At 34.1% G+C, this 17,530-nt stretch overlaps 1 protein-coding gene across 2 annotated transcripts in view; it reads left to right on the forward strand.

Moving 5' to 3' along the window:
- Positions 1 to 17,530, forward strand: part of LOC126886706 (protein slit) — a 223,275-nt gene that overhangs the window by 193,471 nt on the left and 12,274 nt on the right. For both annotated transcript variants that reach the window (XM_050653705.1, XM_050653704.1), the window contains 2 exons: positions 9,817 to 9,992; positions 16,888 to 17,195. In XM_050653705.1, coding sequence (XP_050509662.1) covers positions 9,818 to 9,992; positions 16,888 to 17,195 — 483 coding nt within the window. In that variant the 5' untranslated portion in view covers position 9,817. The remainder of the gene's footprint in view (positions 1 to 9,816; positions 9,993 to 16,887; positions 17,196 to 17,530) is intronic.

A 17,530-nucleotide genomic window follows, 5' to 3' on the forward strand; every position in this document is an offset into this window, starting at 1 on the left:
TTACAACACCTGATAGGTTTCAAAAATTCCTGAATTATATCCTGAAATCGACCTATTTTTCACCCACAGCCTGGGATATATGTATTGTTTATATGATCTGGAAGTTTGACCTGTTCGAAGTTCTTATTTTTGAAAAAAAATTGGTTTTATAGTAAAAACAGTTTTTGTAGGTATTTTGCAAAAATGCCCTTTTTAGATATTTAAAGATTTTTTACGAAAAATCTCATAAGAAAAAGTAAAGAAACGTAGGTTTTTCATTTATAAATATTTTGGTTTTATTTTGTATTTCTGTAAGACAAGAATTGGTTAAGATATGGCTGTTCAAAATTTGCATATACATGTGATTAGTGACTCGTTCAAGCTCTTTTAACTAGAACTCTTTCAAAAATATAGATTGTTTATGTTTATGTTCAAAAATATAGATTGTTTCACTTTGAACCGGTGAGACTTACAGGTCATAAAAAAATGTTAAGTAATTTGTAAGGCAGTAATGATTAGTTTTATTTGGGGTGCTAAATAGGGGGAGATTTTCACGATTTTTTTTTACCAAAAAAGGGGTTAACTTTTTTTGAGCGTAACTTGCTTTATTTTGATGCTAGAAACTTTTATAATAAAATAAAAATAAAGCTTTTTTAAACACTTTTAAAAAGTTTTAATGTTTTCCATGAAAATGCTTCATTTTTTGGTTATTTCACGTTGAAATATTCGATTTTGAATTTGACTAATAAGAACAATTTTTAATGAGCTACAACTTTGCTATTACTGAATTGATAGACTTAATTTTTTTAGAAGCTACATTTTTGCTAAGAATATTTTTTCGATAAAATACTTTTGCGAAGTTATTTGCGAAAACCGCCTGTAAACGTGGTTTTTTGTAACAATAAAAATTTTCACTCGCAAATAACTCGAAAAGTATGGATTTGACCAATTTGGTAGTAACACTGAAAATTACACAGTATCGCCGTATTTCACGTTCATTTACTGGGTTATAAGACATACAAGTTTTTGTTACACAAGTCGCGTTTAGAAATTTTTTAAAGGGGGCCCCATTCCTAATTCTGCGGGAGGGCCCCGACGGAGTTTGTTACGCCACTGTAATTTGTATACCACATCAGGCCTCAGGTCTTGCGAAAACTATCAATTTCTAGGCTTCTTGCTTTTTAAGTGCCGTCTCCCAATCGGAGGTTGGATATCATCATCACTATCTTTACTCTATCTACCGCTGCTCTGAAGAGTTCTATAGAACTGCATCTAAACCAGTCCCTTAAATTCTTCAACCATGACACTCTTCTTCTTTCTATACTCCTTCCTCCTCTTATATTTCCCTATATTATCAATCTTAGCATTTTATATCATTGTCCCCTCATTACGTGTTCTAGGTATTGTAACTTTCTTATTTTTATTGTGTTTATTATTTCGTGTCCTTTGCCTCTTTCTCGCAGTATTTCGTGTTCTTTTTCTTGTGTCCATGTTATTCTAAGCATCCTTCTAAAACACCACTGTTCAATTTTCACATGTCAAAAATATTATTGTATTTTTTACTGTGCTTAGCCTCTTATTAAAACCCTTAACTTTAAATAGATCTCAAGCCAGCCCTGTTCAATAGTACCATTTCATTCCTCCTATTTCTTACCCTCTTTCCTCACCCTTGCAGATAGACAATATTTGGACAATTTGCGATTGAGAATTTCATCATTTTCTTTTTCTTTACAATCTTTCGACGGATCAAGTCGGTACCGCTCATCTCTTGAGGGTACAGCCTTTCTTTTGGGCTGAAACGAACAATCAAAAGTCGGGCACGAACAGTTAATTCGGGAGTGACGCCATACAAGATTTCGCAGCAGTAAAAACGCGAGGCACGTGGAACGAAAACAGTCAACTCGTGTGTGTGACCGGCTCTAGTGTTCAACAAGGCTTCACAACTTGGTAAGACTCTTATCTACATATTAATATTGTCTGTATAAAACTTTTATACTCCCACTTGAACCAGTAAACTAGCAATCCCTCATACAGTCCAATCCTAAGATTGTATTCACAATCTCACTTATGTACAAGTTATCCTATAACCACCTTTCAAATTACTGTAGCTTATTTATGTGCTCTTGCTTCAGTTAAAACTGCAATACCTTGGTCACCTGATGAGAGAAGCAAAATACCGTATTCTGCAAAATATCATACAGGGAAAGATTCTAGGACAGCGTAGCATTGGAAGGCGACTAATGTCATGGCTGCGCAATCTCAGAGAGTGCTTTAGTTGCGTATCTAATCAGCCTTAGAGTAGCTGTAAACAAAATACAGATAGTCATGATGATCGCCAAATCTCGAAAAAAGACGGCACCTCAATAAGAAAAGGCTTCAGCGTTCAGCTTTCAAGTCTATTAGGTCTGGATCCCGCGTATGAAAAAAAGTTGATTAATAGCAAGCTGAAAATTTGTTAATAGCTTAAGGGTGTCTAGTCGGATAAACTTTGATATATGGGAACACTGGAACAGGGGCAGTTTTAATTGTGGAACAGGTTAAAAATTTGGAACGGTCAGACCACGAAAACGGCACATTTATGTTGTCCGACAGAATAGACTTAAACTCTCCGAACAGAGATTAAACTCTCATGCAAAAAACAGACTGCTATTTATCACCTGTCATAATTCCTGTCATTTGACATATTCTACATGTTCCACTCATTAAAACGCTCATTTGGTGGGCTCACCACGGCTCATACGTGTACTGTTTAATACAAATTTTAAGATTTTTTCACTTGAATACCATTGTCCTATTGCAACATGAGCGGAGCGTGAGGGGGCAATATAATACAATCCAGGGGTTCTATGTAAAATATAAACGAAAGTTGAAAAGTTGAGAGATTGTGATTCCGTAGTTTTTTTTATTTTATTTAAGTTAAAAAACAATGTTACGTAAGTAACACGCTATTCGAGCCCCCCCCCCCCCCCCCATATAAACAAGCATGCATTTGGGAAATACCTAGGATCCTGGATTTCAGAGAAAAATGATCAAACAACAGAAATAAGGACCAGGATAGAAATGGCAAGAAATGCGTTTGTAAAAATGAAAACAGTTCTCTGCAACAAAGTCCTTAGCTTAGAACTGAGAGTAGGAGCTTTGAAATGCTACGTGTTCTCGATACTACAGTATGGACTGGAAAGCTGGACATTAAAGCAAGAACACATAAATAAGCTACAGTCATTTGAAATGTGGTGTTACAGAAGGATGCTTAGAATAGCATGGACACAGAAGAAAACGAACACGTAAGTATTGCGAGAAATGGGTGAAGAATGCGAAATAATAAACACAATAAAAATAAGAAAGTTACAATATCTGGGACACGTAATGAGGAGACCGCGATATGAAATGCTAAGACTGATAATACAGGGAAAGATAAAAGGCGGAAGGAGTATAGGAAGAAGGAGAGTGTCATGGTTGAAGAATTTAAGGGACTGGTTTAAATGTAGTTCTATAGAACTCTTTAGAGCAGCGGTAGATAGAATAAAGATAGTGATGATGATATCCAACCTCCGATTAGGAGACGGTACTTGAAGAAGAAGATGTATGTATGCATTGTATATAATGAAAGAAATTATAATTTTCTATAAACAGGTTCCAAATCATTTCTAGAAAAGGTTGCGTTTATAAAGATCACAAAAAACGGATAGAAATCGAACATCTGGTATCTATTTCACATCAATCTTAAACACCGTATAAAAACCAAAGAGATAATCGGAACAAAATCTATAATGAAAGTCTAAAAAGAGAAAAAAAGAGGCACATTAAGCATCGCCAAAGCGATGCGATCGCAGATAAGCTTTTGCAGAATGAGCACTTGTTTGATAATTTAGCAAACATTTATAGCAATGCGGTTTTGATTCAGCGAATAACTTGGTATCTTTCAGTTAAGGCCTCTCTCTGAAAACAGAAGGCAGATTCAATGGTATTCCTAATAAGGTACGGCCTAAGTACGACCAATGAATTTATTAATGCGAGGATCGGTAGCTGATTGATTCACCGGCTATTCACCAGGTTCCGAGAGAATTCACACGTGTTTACGTATCTCACTAAACTTGAGTTACAGCTGTATTATTAGTTTTTTTTTAACTGCTACTTTTTTAGAAGTATGCAACGAAAAAAATTGCGTATTTTCCTTTTTAAATATCTTATAAAAAAATTACTTTATTTTGTTGCGGTAGAAACGAAACAAATTAATATTGCCACCATTTGTAGTCCATTGAAAAGTTCCATTAAGGCTTTGGCCACACGGGCGATTTTTTACGGCCGCCGTAAGAGCCGTAAAAATAAGCGCGAAATGGGTCCCACGCTGAGAATAGTAGATGGCCACACTGAGCAGTAAAATATCGCGCAGCAACAGTCTGGCCATCTACTATTCTCACCGTGGGACCCATTTTTGCGCTGATTTTTACGGCTATAACGGCGGCCGTAAAAAATCGCCCGTGTGGCCAAACGCTTAGGGTTGTATTTTTCAGAGGACACAATTTGTTTTTTTTTTAACAACGAGAAGTCTAAAGAACCAAATGGCTAAAACTTCTAACGTTGGAACCAAAACTCTGATGAAAACCTAAATCCGTGCCTTCTACAATTTACAAGGCAAACAGACGATAAATGAATAGCCTTGAGAGAATCTACAATATGCATTCCACAACCAGTCAATTTATCTAGGTAAAAAATCATAACGAATTTTAATTTCTAGTATTGAAAATGTGAGTAAATCTAAGGTAATGAAAGACAGTTAATATTTCATAGATTTTCTTAGTTTTTAGACCGATCAAATAAAATTACAATACATGTAAATCAAAATGTAATTCCGTACAGGTTGGAATAAATTTTTTATCAAAGTTCAGGACTAAACAAAAAATATTTTCAAGAAAGTATATGATTCATATGAGGGGATCATTGTTTAGATAATTAAAAATTGGTAATTTTTGCGCAAAATTTACTTTTTTAACTGCTGCGGCAATTCGTGTTTTTATTAAGGATTTTACAGTTTTTTTCTGCAAAGATGAAGAAACATTCTTTTATATGAGACTTACTAAATTAAATTTGACCCTTAATTTATTTAAATAATTTTAAATCAAAATTGAAAAACAAATTTCCAAAAAAATATTATTTGCAATATAAATAAGCTCTATAAAATATTTTGTTATGCAGAAAAAGTGGCGCTATAATATCACTATAAACTAACAAAAGAATTGGTCGATAAATATTGAGTAGTTTATGAGATATTTAATTTGTTTATAAAAAATTACCATTTTTTCAATTGCAAAAACGCGGTTGTTGCCGATAGAGTATACAAATTTTTAAGGTCTCAATTGTTGTGCTTTTATGTATATTTTCGATAAATGTATTGACAAATCAAAATTTCAATTAGACACCCTTCCAAAATGGTGTTTGAAAATTGGTATAATTTGTTTAAAACTTATTTTTTTTAATAACATCGCCGGGATTAAAAATCTTGAAATTATTTTTCGACATTTGTATTCTTGGTAATTTTTGACATATCCACAAAAGAATAAAAAATTTCTAGAAGCATTTTTGACCGAGATAGCTTTTCCCAGTTTAAAAATTCATAATTTGTTTATTTATCAATATTAATTTAAAAGTAAGTACGTGACTGCATCTATTAACCTTACTACTTAATAATATCATTTATACACATAATCAAAATTGTAGAATATTTTGAAAAATTATGATTTTCTTAGCACCTTAAATCAAAACTTTTTGTATGAAAATTGGCGGAGCGAGGAGTAGTTTCCAATATCTCTGTTAATAATGGGACATTTTCAATGTTTTCTTTTAATTTGGGGTAGCATATAAAAATAATAGTATCTGCATTACCCTTTTTGCCATAAATAGTCAATATTAAGTCAATTTTTATTTATCACATCTAGAGAAAAAAAATTTGAAAAAAAAAATGTTTATAACAAATTATATCCATAGCATCCCAGGAAACAACTATGGCAAGCATTGAGAAAAAAGTACGTTAGAGATAAATGTGTAAATATAACACAAAGACTGGATAAAAAGAACACAAGATAGGGAGTAGTGGCAAAAACTTAGACAGGCCTTTATTCAGTAGTAGACAATTTAGGCTTTTTAGATTGATAGATAAATAGAAATTACGGATAGACATGCCAATTTAATTGTCACATCCTAAACGGATAAACACTGCCAGAAGAAGACGAAAATATATCGAGATCAAATGAGTTAATTTTATTCTGGTAAGGAACTAATAATTAAGAGTAAACAGTTGCGATCAACAGGTAGCAATAACGCGTTCCAAGATTGCGGCTGTAATTTTGAATATTTTTTCGAGATACTTGGCACACGTATTCGTAATATAATAAAGAATGGCGGTACAGAGCCCAATTTGAAAAATATATTAATATGTGGAAATTACTCTGTAATTAAATACAATATTAAAAAAACGAGCCTGTACCGCCATTAAGAAGAACAAAAAAATAAACTTTCTTCAAATAAACTTTTTTATTCGATGTCTAGATTTTGTGTCATTTTGGAACTATGTACTAAAATTTTTTATTTCATTAGTAGGTAGTTCCAAAATGACACAAAATCTGGGCATCGGATAAAAAAGTTTATTTGAAGAAATTGTATTTTTTTGTTCTTTTTAATGGCGGTACAGGCTCGTTTTTTTAATATTGTATTTAATTACAGAGTAATTTCCACATATTAATATATTTTTCAAATTGGGCTCTGTACCGCCATTCTTTATTATATTACGAATACGCGTGCCAAATATCTCGAAATATATTTAAAATTACAGCCGCAATGTTGGAACGCGTTTTCGCTACCTGTTGATCGCTACTGTTTCCTCTTAAGTATGTTACTGTATTAACTTTTGTTGAAGTATGTGTTTGTATAAAATATTTTTATAGAAGTGTCATGCATTTCTAGTATTCAATCACAAGTTAATTAATAGCAACAGGCAGCCAATAACACAGGTCTGCGACCAAAAAATTGTTTAAAATTTAATAAGTGATTTTCACATTGTTCTCAACACTGATGCAGTGAAAAATAGTGAAAAAATTCCATCACGTACAGTTGTTTCACAAAATGATTAATAAAGAGTTATTAGGAGAAACCAGCCATAAGTGATTTTCATACTGTTTTCAACGCTGATTTCGGGAAAAATAGTGAAAACATTCTATCAAATACAGTTATTTCACAAAATGATATAATAAAGAGTAATTATTATGAGAAAGCAGCAGTATTTTGTACACTACTACGATCCTGGCACGACCGATCCCATTCCATTCTCACAATTTGAACTGAACGATTTAGTAAGAGATCTAGGCCTTTCTAAAGAATCGGCAGAAGTTTTAGGATCTAGAATAAAAAATAAACATATGCTGGTTCCGGATACATCTTTCTCTTGGTATAGATGTACGGAAAGGGAATTTGTATCTTTTTTCTCCCAAGAAGATGACCTGGTGTTAAGCAAACTCTGCTACTCATACCACAAATGTACACTATGTGGTGATTTAAAAGTGATTTCAATGTTGCTTGGTAAACAAAGTGGCTATATAAAGTTCCCTTGCTTTCTCTATGAAAGGGACAGTATGGACAGAAAGCAACACTACATAAAAAAGATTGGGCCTGAGCGAAAGCTTACAAGTAGAAGTTAAAAATGTTAAGAGGAAAAGCTTTGTGGATCCCAAAAAGGTCATACTTCCACCACTTCACATTAAGTTAGGGCTGATTAAACAATTTGTCAAGGCATTGAATAAAAAAGGGAGTGTTTCAGATATCTTTGTGGACAGTATCCTGGTTTATCCACGGCAAAACAAAAGGAAGAAATCTTTGTAGGACCGGACATTAGAAAACTATTGAGAGATCCCAACTTTGTGAACAAAAATGAAAAGGCGACTTGGACATCTTTTAAATTAGGTGTTACCGGTTTCCTCGGTAACAAAATAGATCCAAACTACAAGACAATCGTCGCAGACATGATCGACAACTTTAAGAAGTTTGGCTGTAACATGAGCATTAAGCTTCACTTTCTTCACTCACATCTTTAGTACTTCAAGGCAAACCTTGGTGATGTCAGTGAAAAGCAGGGCGAAAGATATCACCGAGACATCAAAGAAATGGAAAGAAGATACCAAGGAAGATGGAACGCCAGCATGATAGCAGACTACTGCTGGGTGAAGAAAAGAGATGATCCTCAACGAGTCTACAGCCGGAAAAGCAGTGAAGGAAGCTTCGACAGAAAGCGAAAGCGTTATTATAAGGACTTATGAGCTTAAAAATAAATGTAAGTGTAACGGCAATGTAGATTAGAACATGACTAATAAATAAAATAAATTTTATAACGTTGGAAAGAGGTGACAAATTACTTACATTTTGTTATTATACCCAAATATACCCCCTACTTTGTGAGAAAACCTGACGTGATAGACAAACTTGATTTACATTTTTTAAATCAGCGCTGAAAACTACATAAAAGTCAGTTATCAAATTTCAAACAACTTTAAAAAAATATATTTTTTTGCAGGCCTGTGTAATAGGTACGGTAGTACAAAATGAAGAAGGAGACATCGTCATTATTGACTTTCCTAATAATTGACAATACTATAATGTACCACCTACTGAGAGTCACAGCTCTTCCATTGTCGGTGAAAGGTGGCGGTGTTCGCTCAGTATTGCTTACTTACTCCGTGGCGTTACAACCCTTCGTGGGTTTTAGACGACTTAATAACATGCCTCCACTGTCCTTTGTCTTGCAACCTTCATCCAATTCTCCACGCCCATGGCTTTCAGGTCTCCTGCTATATTATCTCGCCACCGGAGTCGAGGGCGTCCGCGTGGTCTCCTTCCAGTTGGGACTTCCTCCCACACCAGTCTTACTGGTCTTTGGTCAGAATGTCTTCTAAGGTGTCCTGCCCATTGGAGTCTTCTGGACTTTATTTCTTTTATGATGTCCCAATTGAGGTCTCAGTAGATTACAATAACTTGCACTATTTTGAAGTGACATATAAAGATAAAGAAAGGTGTATAGAATTAATCAACGGAGAGTTGGCATGTTCACCAATGGCAATCATTAATATGGATACCCGGCCAAACTGTATCTTAAATTAATTATATTAATGAACTCCCAACACCACCTGCAATATAGTAGAGTAAATGATAAAGAAGGCCAGTTGGTTAAAAATGATTTGACTATAAAGGCACGTATCCACTACACTTGCGCTCCGCGCTCTTTGCAACTTCTCCAATCGATACGGCATGAGCTCTTTTACGTATAAACCGCCACCGATTAGAGCGCCGAGTTTGGATAACAGTTACTTGTATAATCGAGTAAATTATTCATTAATTTAATTAATAGGATTATTTTTCACTATCTATGTAGTCAGTGATTAAAATAATTTATACACTATACAATAAAATCTAATAATCGAGAAAAGAGAAAAAGTGATAAAGTGGTTTTTAATATATTGTTACTATGGAACGAGCAGATATAATTTTGAACATATTTAACACCTAAAATCGTTTTTTACATGCCGGGCATATCTTATTAAAATTTAGTAGATATAATCTATTAGTTTATTCTTTAACATTCCGTTACAAATTCCTGAAGGAATCGAAACGTATATACCTACCTTCCTTTATACCTTATAACGGTAGCCGGTAGCCATATTCATCACACCGACCATAAAATTACCGGAAGTTCATTTTAGGCATAGCGAATAATTATTCCAATCAATTGCATTTGAATTCTAGTCGTTGTCCAGCGACAAATACTAATACTAATCGACTTAAATTCAATTACAGGATGTGGTGGCTAGTGTTGTCGCTAGTATGGTGGTGCGGTTCATCAGCCATTCCATCACCAGGACCGGATTTATGGAAATGTCCCGAGATCGACTCGCAGCCGGTGGTTGAATGCAGCTGCGATATGCCGCATACGCTGAGGTGTACGGGAGATAAAACGGCCTTGAAGATTATAGGTGAGTAAAATTAACATGTACCTAATAAAAAATTTTTTCAAAGTATTTTTGCTATTAAAAATACCTAAGGTAATTGTGAAAAGAAAGAAAGTAATACGAGCTTGAACTCACTACTTTGGTCAAAAACCATATCAAAAGAAAAGAAAACACAGCTATATAATAGCATCTTTGAAAGCGTGGTACTGTATGGATGTGAAACCTGGCAACTGGATAAGCGAACAGAACAGAAGTTGCTCGCTCTGGAAATGTACTTCTGGCGAAGGTCGGCCTGCGTCCAAGGGCGCCCATATAAAAATTTTTAGGGGGGCCAAACGTGAAGATGTTGCACATTACATTTTGTATATTTCGGATGACAATATATACAGTAGACTCTCTCTATAACGAACACGGATATAACGAGCTTTCGCTTATAACGAGGTACATTAGGTGTCCCATGAAATTTATATTGAACTATAACGCTCTATAACGAGGCATATTTGGTTACAACGAGGAAAATTGAAATCGAAGAATACGTGTCTGTACCTGTTTTTAGCGTTGTAATGGTCATAAATAAATAAATGCCCCAACTGCCTGTACATAGAAATTCCCAACATCTGTCTTATTATCGAGGCCAGTGCTGTAATAAACTCGGCCACCTGTAATAAACTTCTGCCTGTTTATCGACCGATATTGAATATTATAGGAAATTTACAATTTATGACGGCGAAGTCTCATTGTTCACTGTTCAGGTTGACCATCGATACCTAATAAACTACGTAAGAGGCATCAAAACATTTCAATATTATTGTTGTTTGATATAACGAGATCCGCTTATAACGAGATAATTAGTCCACCATTTAAGTTCTCGTTATAGAGGGAGTCTACTGTAGTTTAAACCACCTAAGAAACCTAGTTTGAACCCTGTTGTGAGAAATTATTCATACATATAAATACTAGACCAAGTTTTTAAATGGAAACGTCATGGGTAGCACAAAAGTTGCGCCGCTCTTTAAAACCCGTTTGAAAAGAATACAATGCTTGCAAAGCCCTGCCTTCAACTTTGGCGAGTAGACTAACCATGAGTATGTGTCGAACCAAGTTTTTACTTTAAAATCTTAATGCTGATATGAGCCCCCTTTATTTTTGCAGATTTAGAATCCTTATGAAAAATAAGTCACATATATTCCAAACATTTTTAGAATCGTTGATAGATGGCGCAAATAAATCGCATTTTCCGATTATAGCGCCATCCTTCAACAATTCTAAAAAAAGTTTCGAATAAATGTTACTCATTTTTTGAGGAAGAAACTCAATCTGCAATAAAAAAACGGGGGTTCCTATTTAAGATTTTAAAGTTAATTTTCACCCCACCTCCAGAGTGTGGAATGAAAAATCCTGTTTGGTGTCATTCTGTAGATTTTTGAAAAATATTAAACACGTGTTTTTTAGTTTTTCATTTGGAAGTATAGTTCGCGAGATATTAGACCGTTTCTATAATTTTGCTATGGTATCACGATATATCGTTTTTTCCGATTATAGCGCTATCTATCCACAATTCGCAAAACGGCTCGAATAAATTTTGCTTATTTTTACAAGGAAAATCCAAATCTGCAACAAAAATTAGGGATTCCATTAAAGATTTTAAATTTACCCCCCGCTCCACACACAGGGGTTGAAGTGGTGAACTTGTTTAGTGTCATCGCATAGATTTTTGAGAAATATTTAACACATTTTTCAGTTTTTCCATCCGATGTTCATTTCGCGAATTATTCGATCTTTCCGCTACTTTTGGGATACCCTGTATATAACACTCATTCGTTATGAAAGATCACCTGTTTTTCATTTAAATAAAATTGTTCTGTTCATCATAATGTACACTTTAAAAATAATCTACTTACTAAAAAAATACTTTTGCAAACTAAAATTTGACTAACTATGTTCAATCAATTTTAAAAATTATTTTTCAATATGAATTTATTTCTGCTTATGAACATGGTTCTGTTCGGTGTACACAAAACTTAATAGAAAAGAAATATAATCACTTCACAGATTTTACACTTTATCTTTATAGTGCCAGTTCTCAAATACAAATGGCTCATTAGTGATTATCGGTCAGAGATTGGATTTCTTGCTGATATGAGTGTCTTTGCAGTATTATAAATGATAAAATGATTCATTTAATTTGTAATTTTGGGTGTCGATTACAGTATATATTATGTTCCCACGTTTCTAATCTCTTTTAATGTTTTTGTTAATAGCACACCGTGACTGTGCGAAATGTGTATTATGCACATTCCATATAGACCGCTGTCGGAGACAAAGACAGATTTTCTGTTAAACTATTAATTACCCAATATGTGAATTTTTTTATTAATAAATATGTTGTTTCCAATTTATCTCTCAAAATTATCCAATAATTTTTTGATAAAAATACGTTTATGTAATATAATTTTAATTTTTGTTCTTTCTCGAAAAGCTAGGGGGGCCACGGCCCCCCTGCCCGTGTGCATGGGCGCCTATGCCTGCGTCTCTAGTGTCTCACACATAACGTATGAACGATTACGAGATATTATGAATAGGAAAACAAACTTAATAAAAGAAATCCAAGAAAAACAACCTTTTTAATTCTGGTAATAATAAAAAAAAGGGTAATTGCGGGTGGATCGAGTAGCTCGGCGAATACCGCAGCACGTCCCATGCCAGGATAAAATGCGAAGGATGATTGGCAATTTTAACAACCTACCAATCGTAAATACTAATATTGCTCAGAGAAGCAATTTGAAACTTCGAAACCGGATTTATAATATGGGTAGATATTACTGTGGACGTGCTGTGGTATGATATTACTCATATTTTTTTCAATGTGCCTCTAATAAGTTGTCGTTCCATCATTTTATTGATCTTCCCACTGATCGTCTTCCTGTTGGGGAACCATCTTTACTACTCATATTTGATGTTATTCGGCTTATGTGGTCGTTCCATTCTAGGTACTCTTCTATTTCTTACCATTCCCCTAGTATCTTAACATTCTTTTTCGAAGGATTTTTATCTCTGCTGTTTCTAGCATTAGTTTTGCCCTCTTTGTGTCAGGTTCAGGGTTGGCATAGAATTTCCCCATCTTATAAAACCCAGTGCAATGGTGCACCCATTTGCAAAAAGGTGAAATGGTTGAATGGCAAAGTCATATCTCTTTTTTATTTCTTGTCTGTATGACTGTAACAAATCATGGTCGAGGGCATCTTTCCATATTTCTACTGCATCAGAAATTATTACAGAATCGCTTTGGAATCTGTCTAGAGCTTTCACAATAACGGCAAGTTGTTTTTGCAAATACAGAGCCTCTCTATATATGGCGACATTATCTAATATTTTGGAGATATTTTTATCAAATTCTTGCTCCTTCTCTGTCCTAATTTCAACATATATGTGATAGTTGCTTATAAATGTTGCAAGACAGGCTTCATGTGATTTCCAACGGGTTTCATTGGGTAGCTGAGGCATTAGACCCTTTTTTTCTTTAAGCCACCCATGTGATAAATGTTTATTTCTAAAATATTTATGGACCTCAATTATGTGCTTGGTAACTGTTGTGGGTGTAACATATGTTTCTAATAAATTCATTAAATGAGAGGAACACTCATATGTTAGTAAATTTGGATAAGTTTCCTTCAAAATGTCTTTCATATTGACCATTTTTGCCTCATTATCGGTACATAAAGCAAAAACATCTTTATTATAAGTTTCTTTAATATATTCAATATTTTTTAACTATTTCAGAACAATATAAAGCAGTTTTTTTCATCAGAAGGCTCCACAGCATCAATCAATATACTATGTTCGCCAGTATGAATACTCGTAGCAATTATAGGGTCATTCTTAATACTGGACCATCCATCCTGCATCATTGTGAAGCTAACGTCTTCAGCACTGAGTTCACTTTTCAGGGTTTCGTCTATTTCCTTATAAACTGTATCTAACAGCTCTCCTGATACTTTCTTACGGCTAGGTGGATCATATCCAGGTCTCAATGCACAGATCATGTCCTTGAATAATTTGTTATCAGCAATATTGAATACTATGTTACAGCCATAAAAAAATTTGGCTATTTTAATATCCAATTTCTGCTTTTCACTTGCGGAAGTCTGCACAACAAAGCTTTCAATACCTAAAACAATTTACATAAAATTAATTATGTTTGTTACTTTTCTTGAAATTTCTTCTTATTATAGTAGACCAGACACAGGGTGGGTAGAAAATATATAGATATACAAATATACATCCTGTATATCCTGTCAAAGTTTGGGTTAGTTTGGGCATAGTCAGTAACATAAACATAATATTATGATGTTTTCACTTTCTGCGACGCCACTGGAAGTTACATAAAAATCGGCGAAAACACTTTACAGCAATAATTGACAAACTTTGACACCCCTTTATGATTTCGATAATTCGATATATGACAAAGTATACTAATACTTATTAGTTATTTTGACATTTTCTATTGATTTTAGATATTTGAAGTTTTGCCAAATAGTTAGACCACCCTATACATTACATATATTATAGATTGAATCCAATATCAAAATTGAAGGAAATAATAAAAACAATTGGTTAGCGTTGGTTAAATTTTAAAATTTTAAATTATATTGAATTGGCGTAATTAATTCTCAAATATAGAATATAGTATAATGCATGATTTAATGATTTTACCATACCTGTCTGTCTTTTTCTTTTAATAGGTACATTCGTTGATGCACTTTCTTCAAAAAAACTGCTGCTACCACCACCACTACTACGTACTACAACTTTCTATTTCACTCATTCTATTGATGTCCCCGTCAGCTCGTTCAGCCACTCTTTTTTTAGTTAGCACCGCACATTTCTGCAAGTGTGCTTTTATTCTTTCAATTTTGCTGCTAATTAAAATTTTACAATGTTTACATTCGGCTTTAAGCTTTCCTTCCGTTTCAATTTTGGTAACGTCTGCCCAACTGAAATCTAATTTTCTTCCACATCTACTGTTATTTGCCATAATGATGATGTAATCCGAATGCCATCAGAATGATGTAATTTCACAACTCCAGAACGCCACGGCAAAACACACTCATCAATGCATCGCACAGTTAAAATTGACAAAATTAAGAGGTTTGTGCTCTAAATAAATACCCGAAGAAATATCGGTGATTCCCCATTATCCGGCTGTTGGCGTGGAGGCCAATGACGTAGTGCAGGTGCTGATGCACTGATGGCCAGTGATGCCAAATGTATTTATTTATGTCAAGTTGCTTTATTTTGTAAGCATATTTTGTTATTTTATTATTTTTGCAATAAAATTCATAATTTTTGTAAAACTTTTGATAGAGCAGAAACTATATATCAAATCTAAATAAAAAATTGAAAATCCTCAAAAAACCCGAAAAAACCCAAAAAAAACCCGTCGGATTGGGCTTTAAAAAACCCGGGTTTTTTCCAACCCTGAGTCAGGTTGTGTTTCTGCCGCGTATGTCATTATTGGTTTAATGACTGTTTTGTAAATTCTGCCTTTTATTTCTTTTCCGATATTTTTGTTTCTCCATATTATTTCATTCAGGTAACATGCGGCTCTGTTTTCCCTATTCACTTGATAAATTTTCTAGCTGCTTACTTTTTTATTACCTATTTCATCCATGCTCAGATTGAACAATAAAGGATTCAGGGAAATCCCCTGTCTTATCCAATTATGCTTCAATTGGGTCATTTAGTTCATCTTCTACTTTTACTTTTACTGTGTTGTTCCGGTAGATATTTTCGATAATTTTAATTATTCCTAGAGGTACCTCGCTTGAGTAAAATAAATGGATAATATATTTTAATTTGATCCTGTCGAAGAGCCTTCTTAATGTCCACGAAACATAAATATTATAAATATATAAATATGCTGGTTTGTTTTATTCTAATGATTTCTCTTGAAATTGTCTCATTATAAATATAGCGTCGGTGCATCATCATAGATAGATACTTGTGGTTCTCCAGCTAATATTATAATTTTATTCAGTTTGTTATCACTTTGGTTGTTTTAATGTTGTGTCTTATAAATTAATTCCTCTGTAACTCTCCGGGTCCGATTTGTCTCCCTTTTTGAAGAGAGGTATTTAGTTGCTTGATCTCTATTCTTGTGGTATGCTGTTTTGTTATATTATTTTTTAGATTAGTTTTAATAGTTGTTTGGTCAGATTTCGTCCTCCGTACTTAAGGAGTTCACTCGATATTCTGCACTCTCCTGATGATTTTCTATTTTCTGTTTTGGTGGTTTATTACCGTCACCTTTAGCAAATAGAAATTGAAAGTAGTCTGCCCATGTTTCCTTCTGAATGTATTTATTTTTTATTAGTTCGTTCATCTCTTTTCTTAGTGTTCTGACAATTCTCCGTACTTTCTTCCATCTGTTTTGAGAAACTCTGCCAGTGTTCCCTTTTTATTTGTCACACTAAAGTATTCGTTTCGTTTCTAATTCGTTTATAGTGGTTCTATGCCTGTTGGTTTTTGTTTTGTTCTGTATTGTAAACAGGCTTTCTTCATTTCTTCACATTTTGTCTTCACTTTCTCTCCAAACCATGGGGTTTTCTTTTTTAATATATTAGTATTCGGTACTTTCCTCTCTACAAGTGATTCTGTTGCTACGTTAATTAAATTATCCTTGAGATTTTCCGAGTTTTCCTCGATGTTATCGTTATATAATATTTCATTCTCAGCAATCTTCTCTGATATTCTTTTTCTGTATAAGTATTCGGTGGATTCCGTATTTAGTCCTTCGATTTTTGTTTGTGTTGGTACATACTACTCTCTTGGGTGTGAAGTATTTCATGATGATTCATATTTTACATAATACTAGAACTGTTGTCATCATAGACATTTCAAAACATTTTTTTCTGTTTAGGTGACATGCTACGAACCAAAGCCTCAGATTCGGTATCGCTTCTGGATTGCACCATCCAAAACGTAACATCAATCACAGAACCGATACTGGAAGGCGTCGCGTTGCACGGATTGGTAGTATCTTCGGGAGAACTTAGGAGTATAGTGAATAATGCCTTTGAAAGACTCGCATCACCATTACAAGCCTTAGGATTACCGAACAACCAGCTCGACACAGTCCCAACCACCGCTTTAAATTCTTTGCCGGAGCTCGACAGGCTGGATCTTTCTGGAAATAAATTGGAGAAGTTGAATCATAAATCATTTGAGGTAAGTTCAATTAAATCTTCAGATTATTTTTTTCCGTTCTCTCAAACGAATTCCATCCAGAAAAAGGAGTCAGACAAGGATAATATACTGTCTCCACAATCATTGAACATATATGGGAAGCATATTATGAGAAGAGCACTTAAAGGAACGCTAAAATACGGAGGAGAAACACTAATCGAAGACAGAGATTGGCTTTCAAGAAATAATATGTAGTCAGCGTTTACCAGACCAGTGGAGAACGAGTATAACAATACCAATACACAAGAGAGGAAACAGCAAAGACCCTATCAACTACCGTACCTTCACCATGCTGAGCACAGCTCTTAAACTTTTAA

Source organism: Diabrotica virgifera, chromosome 6 (assembly GCF_917563875.1).
Source record: "Diabrotica virgifera virgifera chromosome 6, PGI_DIABVI_V3a".
Taxonomy (NCBI): domain Eukaryota; kingdom Metazoa; phylum Arthropoda; class Insecta; order Coleoptera; family Chrysomelidae; genus Diabrotica; species Diabrotica virgifera.